The sequence below is a fragment of the Tachypleus tridentatus genome, chromosome 7 (assembly GCF_004210375.1).
Source record: "Tachypleus tridentatus isolate NWPU-2018 chromosome 7, ASM421037v1, whole genome shotgun sequence".
In the NCBI taxonomy this organism is placed as follows: Eukaryota; Metazoa; Arthropoda; class Merostomata; order Xiphosura; family Limulidae; genus Tachypleus; species Tachypleus tridentatus.
In genome coordinates this window covers 72,518,917-72,539,535 of record NC_134831.1, presented here as the reverse complement: position 1 = coordinate 72,539,535, position 20,619 = coordinate 72,518,917, and the positions used below count along the sequence as shown (strand labels likewise).

The 20,619-nt window shown below is 35.1% G+C and overlaps 1 protein-coding gene across 1 annotated transcript in view; it reads right to left on the bottom strand.

Moving 5' to 3' along the window:
• LOC143255961 (uncharacterized protein ZK1073.1-like) overlaps positions 1-20,619 on the bottom strand; it is a 137,523-nt gene that overhangs the window by 62,502 nt on the left and 54,402 nt on the right. The window contains exon 3 of the mRNA XM_076512449.1: positions 534-597. Coding sequence (XP_076368564.1) covers positions 534-597 — 64 coding nt within the window. The remainder of the gene's footprint in view (positions 1-533; positions 598-20,619) is intronic.

The window sequence follows — 20,619 nt, the reverse complement described above, 5'->3', positions numbered from 1 at the left end:
TTGGTAAAAGAATTGGCTCAAGAGTTGGCGGTAGGGGTGATGACTAGCTGCCTTTTCTCTAGTCTTACACTGCTAAATAATGGACGGCTAGCGCAGATAGCCTTCGTGTAGCTTTGCGCAAAATTCTAAAACAAACAAACAAATAGTAATCCTATCAAAGGTCTGTACATTTATGGCCTCTGAACTTTGGCAGCTATAATGAGCGACAACAAATGTCAATGGATTAGTTAAACATAATGTCAGACGTAATAATTTATATCAATTTATTCACCATACTTCAGTAACTTGCGCGTATAAATCGACATAATTTGTAACGAAGGTTAAAGAAATAACTAAAAGCTGTGTTGCCAGAAACACAAAGTTTAACAGCATGAAACCGTCAGTTTGTATTAATTTAGTTAATCCGTATTTCACATTATGCTATGCAAGTGTAATGTATTAAATACATTTTAATTAAGTAGCCCCCTAAAGCTTTCAGAATGAATTTACACTTTAAGACATTTTATGAATTCAGTTTCCAAATAACGACTTACGGTTGCTGCCAATGTCATGGACTGTAAGGAAAACTGCTTTGCTGTCCATTTTCTCTATGTCACCCTAGAAATGAAAAAAAGAAGAAAGCACACTATAGTAAGATTTATAATTCATTCCGGTCTTCAGTTCGTACTGCTACTGCCTTCGTTTTGCTATATAAAATATATAAAGGGGAGAAAACCCTCAGTTTTGATACAGAAAATTTGTTAGTTTTTCTTTCGAGTTCAAATTGATCTTAGTTTTTTCGAAACAAACTTTTCATGTGGTTGTTACATTTGATCAGTTCAGGCTTATGAAAAATAAATCACCAAATGATGCACACTGTTTAAAATATACACTGGTATATTATGGTTAGATTATGGTTTGAAACTTTATATTGATAACTAACGGAAATTATTAAAGACATTAACACCATCGATTTCAGTGTTATATTCGTTTTAGACAGCCATCCGTGATTAAACAATTAGTCTGATTAACCGGGCTTCAATACCAATCGTGGGCACAACACAGCCAGCCCATCGTATTACTTTAACTTTAAAGAACCAACACTCTGGCATGGCCTAGCGGTTAAGGCACTCGACTGGAAATCAGAGGGTCGCGGATTCAAATCCCCGTCGCACCAAATATGCTCGCCCTTTCAGCCGTGGGGGCGTTATAATGTGACAGTCAATCCCATCATTTCTTGGTAAAAGAGTAGCCCAAGAGTTAGCGGTGGGTGGTGATGACTAGTTGCCTTTTCTATAGTCTTACACTGCTAAATTAGGGACGGCTAGCCCAGATAGCGCTCGTGTAATTTTAGCGCGAAATTCAAAAAACGAACCAACAAATAATTGTCTACACAATTTTGCGAGAGCAGCTCATTATGTGGTTTTGTTTGTTTGTTGTTCCATGAACGTCTGCGAACAAGACTGGAAACTGCATTGAGTTCTCACCTCCAGAGAATGATTACATTAATATGTAATCAATTTATATCCAGGTAATAAATAACCAACAACAGTGGGTTCAGGACAAGTTATACAAGTCTTTATTTTGCAAGCAGAAGAAGACGAATTTAAAAAAGTCTAACAATTTTTTTTCCATGTTCGATTCTTTAACGATTATACAATAATAAAGCGCGACGTAGCCAGCAACATGTTCAAATACTCTGGATGTTCAAATTTAAACGTACAAATGACAATAGGAGAGGCGATTCAATTTTTATTGTAAAGAAGGGTCTCTTAAAGTTTAAGTTCAATCCAGTTATTATATGCTACCATCCAAGACTTTCCATGATATTGTCCCCCGATGGAGTCCTCGTGGTGGACCTAGCAGCTGTCCCAGTGTGAATTTGCTCTAAAATAAATAAGTTATATTTGTCTGAAATCCATGAAATACTCTATTGAAAGAACTGCGAAATTTTACAAACATTTGGATAGAAACACTCATTTTTGTGGTGTTACGTAAATATTCAAATGTAATTCGAAATCCACTTCAAAAGCTTTTCCTTTATAATTGAGAATATTAAGTACACAAATTCATTTCAGAAGTTTATCTCGAAAACCTGTCCATACCATACCACAGTCATGCATCATAAACAGCAGCGATGTTCAGATAGTTAAAGGGTTACCTAAAACGAAGCATATTATCTCTGCTTTAATTTTTACCTGCCAACATTCATTGATGCTACAATCAATAAACAATGCTGAACTAGGATGAGGCATATTTAATTTTTCTATTAGTATATCTTGAATTCTATTTGGTTCACTTACTGAAATAATATAAAGTAAATTGTTTAATGATCCATAAAAATAGCACTTTAACGACTAATTATAAAAAACAACGTGTTTAATCGCTTCACATCAATGACGTAATAAATTAAACATAATCTGAAATGAAGAAACACGAACAGAATTGTGAAATACTAGATTGTCGCGAATTTATCTGTGAATTTGTTTTGGAGCGTGAAAGTAGAAATAAGACGTATTCACATATACCAATAGTATGTGTGTGTGTTTTTATAGGAAAGCCACATCAAGTTATCTGCTGAATCCACCGAAAAGAATCAAACCTCTGATTTTAGCGTTCTAAATCTGTAGACTTACCGCTGTACCAGTGGGGGACTATACCAATAGATTCAAATTATAAATACCCATATTCATTCCGGGTTTCTTCATAATTTTCGCCATTTTCAGAAGTGTGTGTGTGTGTTTTTTTTCTTATAGCAAAGCACATCAGGCTATCTGCTGAGTCCACCGAGGGAATCGAACCCCTGATTTTAGCATTGCAAATTTGAAAAGTTAACAAAATGGAATCTCGCGGAGAAAGATTAGGAAATCATGTACATTTAAAATTGTCAAAATCGCCTCTTACGCATCAATAAAATAATCATTCAACTGTTAAGTTCGACAAATTCGTCCAACTTAATAATGGCTGATATCCAATAATACATGATTAAAAACAAAACTTCGCTATTTTATCCAGACGCTTTCAGGGAGGCAAGAAAAACCGGAAGATTTACGAATATTTCCGTGCTTTTCAACTAAATTTCTGACAATATTCTTACTTCTTACGCGAAATACAAGATCTGTTACACTCTTCTAGATGCATAGTACGTTAAGACTAACCTTTTTCTAGAAAACATCACGCGAATTGATTCACTGAACCGACACTGTGGAAATTATGAGTGACTTCCAATACAAATGTGCTTTAGGAGATGTAAGATGAAAGCGAAGTCTATCATAAACCCATTTTCAGTTTTGATGAAACTATAATAGCGCACTTTAACAACTTCAGTGAGATCTTGAGACGCCATGTTTATGAAATAAGAAGCACACAGTTGTTAACTTGATAAATGTAGTGAAAGTGATATCTGGGGTAAATATTTTTCGTACGTATATCATAAATAATCATTATATATTATTACCTCGATAAGCGCCATTTTATAATACAGTTAAAAAGTGAAATTGTTTTAAACAGCTTCAAAAATATTTGTATGCAAAAACTACAAACGAACTGTTGAAGTTCGTTTTACCGAATCAGTTCTCGTGTGCCTTTAAGATTCATTTGTAAACATGGACAAAGTTCACAGTATGTTACAGGTAGACTAACAGAACAGGGTCATTGAAAAACTCTAACTTTCCCTATCAGTATACAAGTCTTTGCTGTTGTTTTCAAAACCAACTCTTCGTTGGCTCGGTGGTAAGTCTGCGGACTTAAACATTAAACACAAACAAACAAACGAGTGTTGGTACCCGCAGTGGGCACAGCACAGATGGTCCAGTGTGTAAATTTGTGCTTAGCTACGAACAAACAAATTTTCACTGTAAAGAGGCTCCAGATTTAAGTGAGAGAACACGCAAGTTTCAACATGGCAGCCAATTCAAGTGTATAAAACAAAACTACTAAGTTAAGTGTGACGTAATCGTCTATGCAACTTATTTAAGATTTTAACTGATGTAATGTCGACGTAGTACCCGTATTCTAGAAAGTCTGCTTATCAACAATCTGAAACCACAACTCACTCCATATAAACAAATTACTTATAAACATAAGTGAGACCATAACCCAATCCATATAAACAAATTACTTATAAACAGACAGAGGCCGTAACCCAATCCATACAAATAAATTACTCATAAACAGACTGAGGCCAAAACTCATTTCATATAAACAAATTACTCATAATAATATAAACAGACTGAGGCCAAAATCCACTCCATATAAAAAGGTACTTATAAACAGATTGAGACCATAAGCCACTCCATTTAAGAAGTTACTCATAAACAGACTGAGGCCACAACTCACTACAAAGAAAAAGTTACTTATAAACAGACTGGGGTTGCAACTCACACAATATAAAAATTCACTTATAAACAGATTTAGGCCGCAACTCACTCCATATAAAAAGTCATTACAGCAAACTTTACATAATAAAACATTTGTAACCATACTGAGGCCACAACTCATTCCATATGAAAAGTCACTTATAAAAAGATTGACACTACAACACACTCCACATAAAAAAACCACTGATCAACAAACAGAGACCACAACCCAGTCAAGTTCACTCAGCTGTGAGTTCCTTTATTGAAGCATGAAAATATTTGACGTCATTTTCTTTGTTTTCTAAACGAATAAAAACAACAGAATGCTTGGAAGTTTAGAACGGAACGTATTTAATGCACAGAAGCAAGTATTGTTGTTGTCCTGTTAATACGTGTACACTCCATTGCTCTGCTAAATCTATGATGTGAATATGATCAGTGCAGTGAATCTGATTATAAACAATCCAGATACTTAGTATCATTTTCAAGTGAAAACAAAGCAATTATAGAACTATGCAAACTACAATATTACAGATCCTCCAAAACAACTGAATAATTCTAACAGTGAAACAGGATGAATACAACTACGTTTCGTAAGATATGTGACAATTCTAAATCAGGTTTTAATACTTAAGTATTTGTAATTTGCTGAAAAGGTCACCCTGAGTTTAGTCATACATAGAAATCGACAGAACTATTAGTCCAAATACAGTTTACTGATAAAATATCCACATTCTGGATATTATTCATATATCCTTATACATTTTCCGTATTAGTAGATTCCATTATCTTAATCGTGAATACACGATAAACTACTGTAATTATCGAATAACCAATCTCTTCTTCAATATAAAAAAAATATAACCGTAAAAATGTTTGAACTACTGCGACTTTGAATAGGTTAAATAAAAGAAAGAGATAAAGTTAAAGAGCATTAGAAACTAACGTCTTAGTGTTTGTTGGCGACTATATGTACTTTACGTGTTATAATGAGTTCACTGGAGCTGTAAGGACTTAAAAAGCTGCAACGCCATCGGTTTGACTACATTAAGAGAGAGAACTGGTAATGTTAGACCCATATATATGTAAAACGGCTGGTTTGGGTTCAGAAAATCTTTATGTAGAGGAGCGAACAACATTTCGACCTTTACAAAGGAACACCTTTATACCTATATTAATAAATATAATCAAACATCTAAGCACGCTCTCTACGTTCCGACACTCAGTTACACAACTCCCTTTAAACATGTGGTCAGCTATCGGTCAGTTACCTGTTTCTTTCTTTGTGAACCTATGACCGAAAAAGGTCAAAACGTTGTTCGCTCCTCTACATAAAATTTTTCTCAACCCAAACCAGCCGTTTTTACATATATATTTCTCTACAAGTGGGTTTTCTCGTCATTACTAATGTTAGACCCATTTCAAACGGTTCTATTTTATTTCTCTAGCTATTATGTTAAAACATTAGAAATACTACATGTATAAAGACGACTTGGTCGAAAATATTCTTCATTTGTTTTGGTTTTTCGTAGGATTTGTACATTTCCTGAAGCTAGAAACGAGTATGCTGTAGGCACAGACTAAGTCATATAAAGCATTTTATACTTACTGAGTGCTAAGTAGAGTGCGCAATGCTGGATGGATCCTTACTGTGACGATATGATAGTTGTGATTTTAAAACGTTTGTTTTGTTTATTTGTTTGTAGTTAGGTTCAAAGCTACATAAAGAGCTTTCTGTGCTGTGACCACCATAAATATCGAAACCAGAATTTTAGCGTTGTAAGTCCATAGATTTACACACTGGGGCACTTGGGAGGGGGGTCTTAAAAAAATTAAGGAAAATTTTACCAGCGAGTTAATGCTGATTATCAGTTATAAGAAGGTAAATACTGAAGAAAGAATAAAAAACTTATCACCGGCATCTGTAACTTCAACTTTACTAAAAAGACCTTAAATCGTCGCCATATTTAAATCACCGTAAACTCGCATATAAAAATTATTTTACATATTTATTACGTGGACTTCATAATAATTTTTAGATGTCGCTGTTTACACTCAATGTTATTGTAAAGCTATTTGCGTTGGTAAATTTGCTTATACTTGCTTATAACGCCCTTCTTTTCCAAGAACATAGATTAGCTCTAACATGTTTACACTTGATTGTCACCCCACACTTTGCAGTAACCAGTAACGTGTAACTTAGCGTTAATGCATTTACTCTTTGTTATTACGCCCCTTGCAGTAAAATCACGTAGTTCATAGCTAATGTGTTTACCATTCGTTATTAGCCTCTGGAGTAAGTGTTTATTTACGAGAAGTTATGGGTAACGTACACACTTATGCAAAGTTATAGTAATTTCGAATATGTATTTACAGATACATGTGTATCTCTGATAAGCTTTCATTACGTGTTCGTTCATCCTTTTCACAGTTCATCAACTTTACTGTCCATTCACTATAATATCCATATTCTTCTTTTAATATCCGTTCACTACAGCTTTCATTCCTTTCTATACCCATATATTTCTTCCTCCGTCCATCCTCTTCATTACACATATACCTAATTTCCATCCTATTCACTAGCCATCTATTTCTCCATTCATTTAGTTTATTGTCTACCTACTTCTTTGTCCAACCAGTTCAACATCCGGTTACTTCTCTGTCAATCCTCTTCACTTCCCATTTACTTAGTCCATTCTCTGTGCGTTCCACTTGCTTCTCTGTCCAACCAGTTCAATATCCTTCCATTTCTCCCCCCTTACTCTTCACCTTACACAAAACTATGTAATATTTCAAAGATAAACACACAATTATCTCATATTGCACTAACCGTCGTTTCTTGAGTCTAATATTGGGAATGACAGATATAATGACTTATTGTTAATGGAATAAAACAGACACGACTCATTGTAAAGATGAACAAATGTAAACATATAGCTTACCCATAGGAGGAAGTCGAATTACAACAAAACAATTAAATAAACAAAAATAATATTTGACAAAAAATGACAGTGAAGAAAATGAAACGCACACGACAAATAAATACCTTAGACAGTGAGTTCTGGCTCTTTCAGAATCAGAAACCATTCAGACAACACCAAGAGTGCGTTCACAGTTCGTCTTCTTTCTGAAGCTGACCAATCATAAAAGATCTTTCCTCCATAATAAAGTCGCAGAACAGTCGGATATACGCAAGTTAAAGGAGCACACAATACAATTTTAAAATAAGATAATATAATATTTAAGGACAACAGAGGACCTGCTGGTCCATCCCGGCTGTCCCATCTTCTAAACGAAAATAAAACTATTAAATAAATAACTTCAAAAAATAAAATTTTAAAGCCAGCCCTTTTCATCCATATATCCATCAAACTTTCTTTTAAACTCACTCAAACGTCCTGATTCCACAACATCTGAAGGCAACCTATTCCCTAGACCAATTTGAAGATTAAAATAGTCTTACCTGAAAACGGCTTTCACCTTACATAAGTCTAACATTATGTCCCCTACTTCTATAATTCTGAATATCAAGTATGAAAAATGTTGATGCATCAACATTATCAATTCCTTTTACGATCTTAAACACCTCAATCAGATTGTCTGTAACTCTTTTCAAAAGAAAACAATTTTAAGAATCTTAATCTCTTCTAATATGACAAACCTTTCATTCCAGGTGCCATTTTAATAACCCTCCTCTAAACCCTTTTCAACAATTCAAAGTCTTTCTTTGAGGTAAGAACCCAAGACTGAATACAATACTCCAAATGTGGCCTCACCAGTGACATATAAAATAAAATAACAACCTATTTAGACTTGTATTTAATATTTTTGTAGATACAACCTAACGTCGTATTTGTCCTACCGCTAGCAACGAAGAAATGCTTGGATAGCTTAAGAGGCTGATCAACTATCACACTATGATCCTTTTCATTCACGACACTTTTAAGGTTATTCCCATTCAAATTATACTTATAATCCAAATTATGACAACCCATATTCAATATCTTAATTGAAACCCATCTGCCATTTATTTGCTCAACTGACTAAATGATCTAAATCCTTTTGTAAATCAGCAGTATCCTATGCACAGCCAGCAACCCCAAGATCTTTATCATCAGCAAATTTTATTTACTGACTATTCTTTCATTTATGTCACTAACAAAAATCTAAATGAGCAATGGTCCTAAGACTAAGCCCTGAGGTACACCACTTGCAACATTGACCCAGTTTGAATGAACCCGTTTTATAAAAACCCTCTGCTTTCTTCCATCAAGCCACTCTTCTATCCGAGTAGTTAAATTATCACCATACCTACAGAGATATGTTTCTTTACAAGCCTTTATACGGCACTTTGTCAAATACTTTGTGAAGATCGAGATACACTAAATATACACTTTTACTCTCACCTAAATACGCAGTAACACTTTCTTTCAAAGCATATCAAAATATTTATAAGCTTAGATTTTCCCTTAATGAAACCATATTGACTATCCAATAAAATTCCAAACTTTATTGAATGACTTCCGAAAGTGTAATTCATTAATTATTCCAAAACTTTTCACACAACTGCTGCAAGACTAATAAACCCATAATTACTGAGACAACTTCTATTATCTTCTTTGAAACTAGGAGTAAAATTGGCTAAATCTCAATCTGTGGGTACTTGTCCACTATTTAAGGGATCTATTCGAATGGCTTACATATCCAATTATTAACCTCTTTCGAAACCTTCGGAGAAATATTATCTGACCCAGGATTCTTATCATTCTTTAAACTTCCCAATTTTAATTTAACCAGTTTAGAATCTATGCAACTGTCTTGTTAAATTTTGTTTTCATCTGTCAGTTGTTCAAGATGAAGAATACTGCATAAGTGTACCTTAATAAAAACTGAAGGAAAAAAACAGCATTTAATAACCTAATCATTTCATAATCATGAGATACAAATTTCAGCTAATTGTTTTTTTATGTCCTGTTTGACCAAACTTCATCATTTTCTAAGCCTCGTGCCATACCAGTCAATTTAAAGTTGTTAAATTTGTGGTGTTTTTCTTCAATTTTATTTCTTTTATTCTTTATGAACCCACCTGTTTCTAATTGCAGCTGCCTTTTTTCTTTCTGTAAGGAATTTATTTGTTTGTAATATTGAAAAAAAAATGATTCTTTGAAATGTCTTCAAGCATGATAAGTGTCTCCAAGTGATTCAGCTGCCCAACTCACAACAGACAATTCTTGTTGCATCCCTTCAAATTTTGCTTTTTTTTAAATTTGGAATTAAAATATCATTGTTGTTTGGTATTAAGCCAAAGCTACATACACAAAGAGCTATCTGTGCTTTGCCCACCACAGGTATCAAAACCTGGTTTCTCGCAGTATAAGTCTGCAGATATACCGCTGTGCCACTGGGAAACATCAAAATATCATTATTGCTGGCTTTCCTAAGCAGCGAAACATTAAACCTAATACAACAACGATCACTTGTATTTATATGTTCCCAACTTACACCCTCTAAAACATTTCTATATTGTACGTTAACAATAAATATAAACTCTAATTGTTTCTAGTAGATTCCTTAACCAATTGATGAAAATGTTCAGCTTGGCCAGTTTTCATAAACCTTCCTCCCTCATGATTTGACTCTAGCCTATGTTAGAAATGAAAATCATACATGATTATGACTTCATTAATCTTAATCTCACTAAAAAGTTACTAACTAATTTCGTCAGTTTCATCAGTGTTTAACGAATTCCTACTGAAAAGTTTTCCTTTTATATCCGCTGACAGAAATCCAAATGGATTCAACCTCCTTGCTATAATCCTTAATATTTTCAGCTTCAACAGGATGTAACTCACACTTTACATATAGAACCACTTCTTCTCCTCTATTTACTACTATGTCCCTATTAGATAATCTATAACCATGTATCTCAAAGAAATTTTTGTCGTAAAATCATCTACATTTAGCTTTGTTTCAGTTATTCCTACCCATGCCGGCCCGGCATGGCCAGGTGGTTAAGGAACACCGACCCCTAATCCGAGGGTCGCGGGTTTGAATCCCCATCACACCAAACATGCTCGTCCTCTCAGACGTGGGAGCGTTATAATGTGACGGTCAATCTCACTATTCGTTGGTAAAAGAGTAGCCCGAGAGTTGGCGGTGGGTGGTGATGACTAGCTGCCTTCCCTCTAGTCTTATACTGCAAAATTAGGGACGGCTAGCGCAGATAACCCTCGAGTAGCTTTGCGCGTAATTCAAAACAAACCAAACCAAGCTTACCCATGTCCTAAAGTTATCTATGTTATTTCTTATGCATACAACACGATAGTACTAGTTAAGCCTATTCTTATAACCAATTTTATATTTGTTTTGTATGCTAAACTTTCGTCTAGATCTCAATTTTGCTCTATTTAGTTTATCTTTGCCCTCACCACTATCTAGTCTAGTTTAAAGCTTCCTTTACAACTGAGTTAATAGTCCTTAGAACCATTTCAGACCCTTTCCAACTTAAGTGTGTGTGTGTGTTTTATTATAGCAAAGCCACATCCGGTTATCTGCTGAGCCCACCGAGGGGAATCGAACCCCTGATTTTAGCGTTGTAAATCCGTAGACATACCGTGTACCAGCGGGGGCTACTTAAGTGTAAACAATCCATCTCAAAAGTTCCCTCCTTTCACTGAACTGATCCCCCAACATCAACTAACTAACCTGCTCATCCTCCCCTCCTTTCACTGAACTGATCCCCCAACATCAACTAACTAACCTGCTCATCCTCGCATATTAATTTCAGCCTAGCGTTTAACCCTAGTGACCTACTACAAGTTTCATCTCCACAATTAATTTATGACCTTTATCGTTAAATAAGTTTATCAACCACATGTACTTACCCTAACATACTCTTCCTTATATCATTAGCCCCTACGTACATAAGAAAGACTACATCGTTGCCAGTTTCCTTCATTATACCTTTTGCTATGTCAGTTATATCTTCCACCTGTGCCTCAGAGTAACATAAATTAATTAGTTGATCCATATTTATCCCACTTATTATTCTATCCACATGCCGTGTCACAGAATCACCTATAATCTCTTTAAGTTCGTAATTAAACGATTCATATGTGGACATTATTGGTCGTAATGGACAATCTGGTTTATGAGGTTTGGTTCATTATCCACATTCTTCTCTATTTCCTTTGCATTCGTTCTCTCTAATAGTTTCTCGGCTACGTTAGCCAATGGCTGAAATCTGTTGTTCAATCAAATGGGGTCGTTACAATTAAGTTAATTACTTTTAACCCTAACACTACCCCTTTCTAACTTCCTGAATGTTAATCTCAGCTGGTGTCTCTCTTACATGTAAGAGCTCAAGCTCCTCTTGAAGTTCTGCTGTCGTTTCACATAGTTTATACTTTTATTTATGTATTTTCTCAACTTTAGTTACCACAGTCTCCAACTTTTTGTCCAACCTGCAAACTCTCGCTCTATATATAGAATATCCTCACTACTAGCTTCCTTAAAATGCACAGTAGTCCAGAGCTCCAAACTAAAACCTGTTCATTGTATCTATTGCACCTAACAAATCGAGAACACTTAACTACAAATTAGTGTTAACCATTGCATTATTTGTAGAATTAAAATAAACGCTCGATATTATGATTAAATACCACTGATAAGACCCTATTACAAATAGTAGCACCTAAGAACAGATTTAACGTGTAGTCATGACTAGTTTTAATGTGTTTCAAATTTTAACAACTGTATACAAATTGTAAGTTTTTGTAGATACGGAAAATTTACTATGGGTAAGCAAGACATGTGGTACTTGCATACCAAAACTACTGTTTTCGCAAGCATAATTCAGCACATATATAAGCATAAATTTACTATCTAATGGGTTTGTTTTTATTTTTCATATGAAGACAATCTATCTCGTCTGAGCTATGAGACAGCTATAGATAAATCACATACTAAAGCTTCTAGAGTTTCACTGATAATAAAAAAAAAAAAATATTTCCAGTAAACGGTTGAAGTAATCATGGTATCATATGCTGAGATGGTTATCAAAGAACACATCTATATGCAAATAACAACGTGTGCTGGAGCAATAATTACATAATCCTTCTCTATTTTAAACGAGTGCAAAAATAGGTTTAAAGAATTTTACATCTTATAGCTAACTAATTTATTCATCACAATCTCTTAGTGGGTGGCAAAGAACGTAAAATAAGTCATAGTTTTGTATTATAGTCAACTACTTTTCTGTGTTTACCAAATCTACATGTAAGCTGGAAAAGTTCTTTGACTTGAATTACTGAGTACCATCCAACCATTTTACAGATTACACAAATTGTCATTATCCAAACCATCACTGTTCAATACATTTATTTGTATGTCTATACAAGGGCGTAGTGCTATCAACCACCACGCCATCCGAACTTTAACTAAGTCTCTCTCCGTCGAGATTCGGTCGTTGATGACCTGAAAGGGTCAGGTACTTTTGACCTCCTCTCCCCTCCCCTGCACATGTTGCTATTCTCAGAATAATCGTATATTATTTACTACAAGAGGATCAGAGCTAATTACGCATAGCTGCTCTGATCATTTCCAGAGCTATGTCCACGTAGATAAGTAAAGTAACACTAGGTGCATTAAACAAGTTTTCACTTCATTTGACTGACATATAGTCCTACACTTCACTAACACTTTCAGTGGTATTTTAGCATTTGAAATATGTTTTAAGTTAAGACAAGACAATTGCATAAGCACCCTGCAATGTTTTCAAAATAACTTAAAATTATGTTAGGCTTAAAATATTTAGTAATTAGGTGGCCTGATTTTTATTTCTTATTAACTGGGGAGAGTTGCTGTCATATAGTGTACTATGTAGGAGTCTATCTGTTTACTGTTTCTTTATTTGAATATTTGTGTGTGAAATCGGAATAAGTAGTTTTAGAAACTCTATAAGTAGTTGTAAGCAGTAAGTTTTGTACTGTCTGTAGTGATAGTTTTGTTGCTACATTTACATATAGTACTGTGTCAATTACAGGTCGGATGTATGTTTCGTATATTTTTAGTATGTTGTCGGCTATTGCTCCACTGTTGTTGTGAGTTAAGACTCCTAGCATAGTTTGTTCTTTGCCAGATTTTAATTCTTATATTATTTATGTGGTTTACCCATGTGAGATTAGAGTCTTAAATTTGTCCGAAAAATTTGGCACATGTAGCAATCTGAAAAAGTGTTCCCTTCATGTATAGCTTTGGTTTGTTTTGTTTTTTTTAATTTCCCGCAAAGCTACTCGAGGGATATCTTCCCTAGCTGTCCCTAATTTAGCAGTGTAAGACGAGAGGGAAGGCAGCTAGTCATCACCACCCACCGCCAACTCTCGGGGTACCCTTTTACCAACGAATAGTGAGATTGAGCGTCACATTACAATGCCCCCACGGCTGAAAGTGTGAGTATGTTTGGTGCGACGGGGATTCGAACCCGTGACCCTCGGATTAGGAACGCCTTAACCCACCTGGCCATGCCGGGGCCTTATAGCTTTGGTTCCTTTTTTATGTTTGGTTAATGTGGTTAAACCCACTAGCTGTAGCGGTTATGTTAGATTTATTTCTACGTTTCTGGCAATATTCGCTTATTTCGTTTAATTGGGTCCCCCCCTGGTACAGCGATAGGTCTAAGGAATTAAAACGCTAAAATCAGGGGTTCGATTCCCTTCGATGGACTCAGCAGATAGCTCAATTTTGTATGAGTACGATAGCACTCGTTTTGTTATAAGAAAACATACACTGTTTAATTGGAATTTGTAGCTGATATAAAGAGTGTGGGGACACTTTAAAAGGCGGCTACCTTTGCTACGAGTATTCGTGATTTGGATCTTTCAAAAGCATGTTGTTAACGTACATGATGAAGATTATGCCTCCAGATAACACAGAGTAGGTTCCCGCAACATTAATTCGATATTTTCTGTTTTCCAAAAAGTTTCAGAATCAGCGAATAATTCCACACGGTAGCTCCATTTCAGTCAATCGGGACCGGAGACCGTTGTGACATGCGGTGTCAAAAGCTATCTTGACGTTGAGAAAGCACGCAACAGTGCATTATTATTTTTTTATTAAAGCTATCTACCATGGATTCAGTTAGTCTAACAAAGTGATCGGTTGTTTTCCTGAATTTTCTGCACCCATTTTGTACTTCAGATAATTTTGATGTCATGTCCAAGAATTTCAAGGGTATATTACTGATTATTTATAAGTTCAATAATTTTGCCTATACAGCTGGTCGTTCTGATTGGACGCTAACTAAACGATTTGTTGGCCGACTTTCTTACTTTATGGAACATTAATTGATTTCCATGCTTCCAATAAACTGGACTATATCCTGAATTTATGGATAAGTAAAAGATTCTTGTTAGGTGTTAAAATAATGTTAGAGTAACTATTTTTTAGGATGAAAGTTTGTATGTCATTTTCTCTCTGGACTCGTTTTTTTTGTTGCTATGATTGTTTCCCTGGATTCTTTTTGCGGTTATTTTCTTTATTAACATCTTTGTTATTTAGTCGTTTGTTTTATTAATGTTTGTGTCTTTTATGTTAACTGGGAAGTGAGGTTTGATTGAGTCTGTATTATTTGTTATATAGTTGTTTACTTTACTGTAAAAATGTGTGTTCATTTCTGGTTCATGATATGTTTTGAACGTGTTCTGTAAATGTTATTTGAAGTCTTCGGTTCTCTCTGAGTTTGTGTATCATATATGGTGTTGTCGTATTTCAGTAGTGGGTACATTGTTGTATATGTTATGGTGTTGTTGTATTTTAGTGGTGAGTATGTTCTTGTTGCGTTATCTCAGTTTGTGAGCCTTTTTAAATATAACCAGAATTGTAGATATTCTGTTTTGTTATTTGGAAGCAGAAGTTGTTCCACTTTTCTTGTTTTAAGAGTTTGACTTCTGCTCGTATTTTGCTTCTTATTATGTTTATTTGTGTTTCTATTGCTTGGTCTATGGTTTCCACATATTGTCTTCGTAGCTGTCTCTGTTTTTGTGTGTGGTTTCCTCTCGTTGTTTGTTATTTAGTGTTCGTGATGATAGTGTTTGTTTGGTGGCTGTTTTGAAGGCACTCCGTGATTACTTGACAATAATTACCTATTTCAGATTGGTTCGCGGCTGTTTCATTTATATTCATAGGAAGTAGATCACCTATTACTTCTTACCAATTTGCTTTTATTGTAATTGAATTCTTCTGTTCGGTAGGTTATATTTTTATAGGAGGGGGATTGAGATTGAAGAAACGCCAAATTGGTAAAAGATTGCTGTCAACATGTTTCCCCACATTAAATTTTGCTGTTTTCTTAAGCTGTTTGAGCTTATTAATGAGCGGAGATCAAGTGTATCACTGCTGTTGTTCGGATACGAAGTAACCGTTGGTGTGGCTTCATTTAATATCAGTGTCATCAATACATTCTAATACTTTTTCTTCCGTTTATGCTTGTTGTTTTACATGTGAAGTTTCAATGTTTACTGTTTAGTTCTCCTATATGGTTTGGTTTGGTTTGAATTTCGCACAAAGTTACACGAGGGCTATCTGAGCTAGAGGTCCCTAATTTTGCAGTGTAAGACTAGAGGGAAGGCAGCTAGTCATCATCATCCATCGCTAACTCTTGGGCTACTCTTTTACCAACGAATAGTGGGATTGACCGTCACATTATAACGCCACTATGGCTGATAGGGCGAGCATGTTTGGTGCGACGGGGATTCAAACCCGCCACCCTCGGATTACGACTCGAATGCCTTAACTCACCTGGCCATGCCATTTAAACGTGTATTAATATAAAATAGTAAAACTTATTAGTAATTAACGCCTGTACGCCATATGCTCCTTATTGTACAGACTTATACATTCAAGCTGTGTCTCCTACACCTGCAGCTTACTGACACACATAGATCTGTACCTTCAAACGATGTTTCCTAAACCTGCAGCTTACTGACATACATAGACTTATACGTTCAAGCTGTGTTCCTACTCCTGCAGCTTACTGAGATACGTGTACTAGTTGAAGCTGTGTTTTCCACACCTTCAGCTTACTGAGATACGTGTACTTGTTCAAGCTGTGTTTTCCACACCTTCAGCTTACTGACACACATAGATTTGTACATTCAAACTATGTTTCCCACACCTGCAACTCATTGATACGCACAGATTTGTATGTTTAAGCTGTGTTCCTACTCCTGCAGCTTACTGAGATACGTGTACTTGTTTAAGCTGTGTTTCCCACACCTGCAGCTTATTAACACACATAGACTAGTACGTTCAGCACGTGTTTTCCACACCTGTAAATCATTACAGTTCCAATTGCAGTTGTTTAATATGCTTAAAGGTTATATATACGTTAAATGTCATACTAAATGTTCTATAAGAAATGTTTTATTGAACTAAATAGTCTTTCAATTTCATTATTTAGATTCATATGATTGGGGAATGTTCTTTAAAGTTCTATATACTTCTGTTTTAGTTTAACCGATTCGGTCAACATTCGAGTTTCTTTAAACATTTAATGGGATATATTTTAGTCGGTAAAGACAAACAGACTACGCTTTACAAATACTAATTCCTACACGTTTTGTTTTTAGGAACAACAAATTACGAGCAGTATTTCAGTGTCAAAGAAACACAGTAAAGTATTTTTTGTCTGGCTGACTACAACACAAGAACACAGGCGCCATTTCTAGAAACTGGTAACGCAAACCTTCATCTATTTCATGCACAAACGGAATTCTTGAAATTAGAGTAAAAGCAATAAAAAACAATAGAAAACAATACTTTTCCATTTTAAATATAAAAACTGTGTTAAGTATCTGTTACTACTTAGTGGCTGTTCTGTATAGGAAAGTATTCATTCTAGGACGTTGCGCAATTTATCCAAACCGTCTGGCTTATAAAGGGTGGAAGATAACACGTCAAGAATGGAAAACCACATAACTATAACAATCAAAAGTGAGAAGGAAAAAACATATATATGTAAAAACGGCTGGTTTAGGTTGAGAAAAATTTTTTTATGCAGAGGAGCGAACAACATTTCGACCTTCTTCGGTCATCGTCAGTAAAAAAAAAAACAAACAATTCTTTTTCTATGTGTTTTTCCGTTGCAACTGAGTTAAAAGCAATTTCCGTTTCCACAATTTATGTATGTGAGCTGTTTTGTAAGCCTGTATATTTTTATTTCTCTCTTCACTGCAAAAGAAACGCGAAACTGAAAACACCACCTTTTATATTAGCATCCAAGGTTACCAAGTTTAGCAGTTTCTTGCGCTATCTTGAGAACCACAGCGCGACGCGGAAAATGCCAAAGTTCAGTGGACTAGATCGATGGCTCCTCGAGTGATGGACGATGCGTGAAGTAGGACAGCTATACACGGTATCACTGTATCACAGGTTATATGTATATATATATAATAAAAGATGGCTTAAACTTCGTGTTTGTAGTTCCTAACGGCAAGTATACGAAGCAATTACTGAAAATCAGAGTAGCCATATATTAAAATAAATTAATCCATGTCTTGAATTCCAGCTGGTCTAATAGTGTTCTCAACGTTTTATGTAGTTAATGTTGGTTTGTTGTTTGTTTGTTTTTTACTTTAAACTCAACTCAGCTGTCGTATTTGAAACTTATTATAAGAATTTGAAATGACAGTAACCAGTAAAAACGTATCAATGATTTGTTTTGTTGTTATTATTTATTGCAGTGTTGGATTGTCGAAGTCACGAATTTTTAAATTCGTTGTTCAATCAGTCCTGTCCCTTCTAGTGGTAGCGGGTTCGCATCCCGGTCGCGCCAAACATGCTCGCCATTTCAGCCGTGGGAGCGTTATAATGTGACGGTCGATCCCACTATTCGTTGGTTAAAGAGTAGCCCAAGAGTTGGCGGTGGGTGGTGATGACTAGATGCCTTCCCTCTAGTTTTACACTGCTAAATTAGGGACGGCTAGCACAGATAGCCCTCGAGTAGCTTTGTGCGAAATTCCAAACAAATTCTAGTGGTAGAGCGGCATACCTGGGTACTTATCGTGCTAGAAACCAGATTTTGATACCCGTGGTGGGAAGAGCACAGACAGCTCGTTGTGTAGCTTTGTGCTTAACTTTAAACAACCAAGCAAACAAAATCATTCGGTCCTGCACCTTAGTGGCTCAGTGGAAAGTCTGAGGCTTATAACGTTAAAAACCGGGTTTATATGTCCGTGATAGGCATAGCACAGACAGTCCATTCTATGTATAGCTTTGTGTTTAACAAAAAATAATAATAAACAGCTCCTTCAATCTATTCATTTAATATTCAATGTTTATATTAATTATTCATTTTAGTTTATTTATTTACGGATATAATTATGAAAGTAATGTTTTTCATGTTTTGTTTTTATAATTTCGCACAAAGCTACACAAGGCTATCTGCGCTAGCCGTCCCTAATTTAGCAGTATAAAATTAGAGGGAATGAAGCTAGCCATCACCATCCATCGCCAACTCTTGGGCTACTCTTTAACAACGAATAGTAGAATTGACCGTCACATTATATCCCCCACTGCTGAAAGGGTGGGAATGTTTGGTGCGATCCCCAGAACACCTTAACCCACCTGGCCATGCCGGGCCGAAAGTAATGGGTTCTAGACATGTAGAAATACATAAAGGTTCCGTATAGTACTAGTAAAAGAACATTTTCCTGCGAGCATATTTGATGATAATGGCCATCAGTAGAGTTCAAGATTGTTTTTGGTTTGTTTTTGCGACATGAATATATTTTTATTTTGTATTATGACAAATCTACTAAGGCTATTTGCTGTTGTCGCTAATTTTGAAGGAAGCCAAAGGAAAGACAGTCACTCAATAACACCTTACCATTCATCATCCCTGTCAAGGAGATTGACTGCCACCTTTACAATGCATTAGTCGTTTATAGTGTGGAATATATTTTGTGGTATTGCAGTTCTAAGATACAGAGCTCTACCATAGCGCCGCGCTCCCTACACCATAGGAAGATGTATATGCTTATTCTCATATATACACGCGTATAAATAGTTTAAATAAATAGATAAATCCAGAGAACTTAAGGAGATTGTGTTGTATTTCATTCTCCTGCTTGCAGATGTAAAAGTTAACACATATTCAGAAATATACGTTCCTATACGTCAGGCTATTTTAATTACGCTCAAAAGCACTTATCTATTTTGTTTTTTTGTTTGCACTTTACAATCTTAATTCTGGAAGCCATTAAAGAACGGGTCTTATTTTTTGGTATTAAATTTTTCTTTGGTAATTGAAAAATATTAAAACTTAAAATTGAATCTTAACCTTAGAAAGGAAACCCGGAAATTACAAATAATCGTTTATGTTGTATACTCTAGAGAGCAAGAGAGAAGAATGAACTGAATAGTTAATGTACGAAAGAGAGAGAGAAAATTGTGTTGTTTGTAGTTAAGCACAAAGCTACAGAATTGGTTATGTGTGCTCTACCCGCCACGGGTATCGAAATTCGGTTTCTAGCATTATAAGTTTACAAACACGCCACTATGCTAGGGCACAAAAAAGGAGGAAAAACGCTTTACCTAATTCAGCAAGGATACTAGTTTTATTATATCTCTAATATATTGGTATATTTAAAAAACAACAACTTAATTACATTTATTTTTTCTCGTGTTACCCAAGAAACAAATTAATATTTTACCTTACAAATAAAGTATCTGATATTCTATCCAAGTAGCACGTTATTTTATATTTTAACCAGTAAGCAAGATCTTTTACTTTTCATCCAATTGGCAAGTTGCAAATAATTTTTTTTACGTATACAGAAAGGCCCTAGTTTTATATCTGTGTTCTAAATTTCCAATTTCAATGTTTTATCGGTTTCCTGTAAGGCTTATTTCTGAATTTTTTTGCAGGTACAATAAAAAAGCGTATCATGCAATAATGAAACTTTTGCTTATGTGATACTGGAAAAAATTTTATATTACGCGATATTAAACCACCAATTTCACGAATTTTTTATCCAGTTTGCATGTGTATTTACAATGGGGGTCATGATTTTCCCTTTTCTCCTCCGTTTCCCGTCCCAGATAACTTTATTTTTTCCACTCTTAGGGTGTAGACATGACGTCATGAATACATCACACGCGAATCTAAATCCACTGACGCCACGGGTAATTAAAAATAATATTTATACTTACAAAATAGTAGAACCGATTTAAAAAAAAAAATTTAGACTAAATAGGAAAATCTATAAACATCATTACGATTACT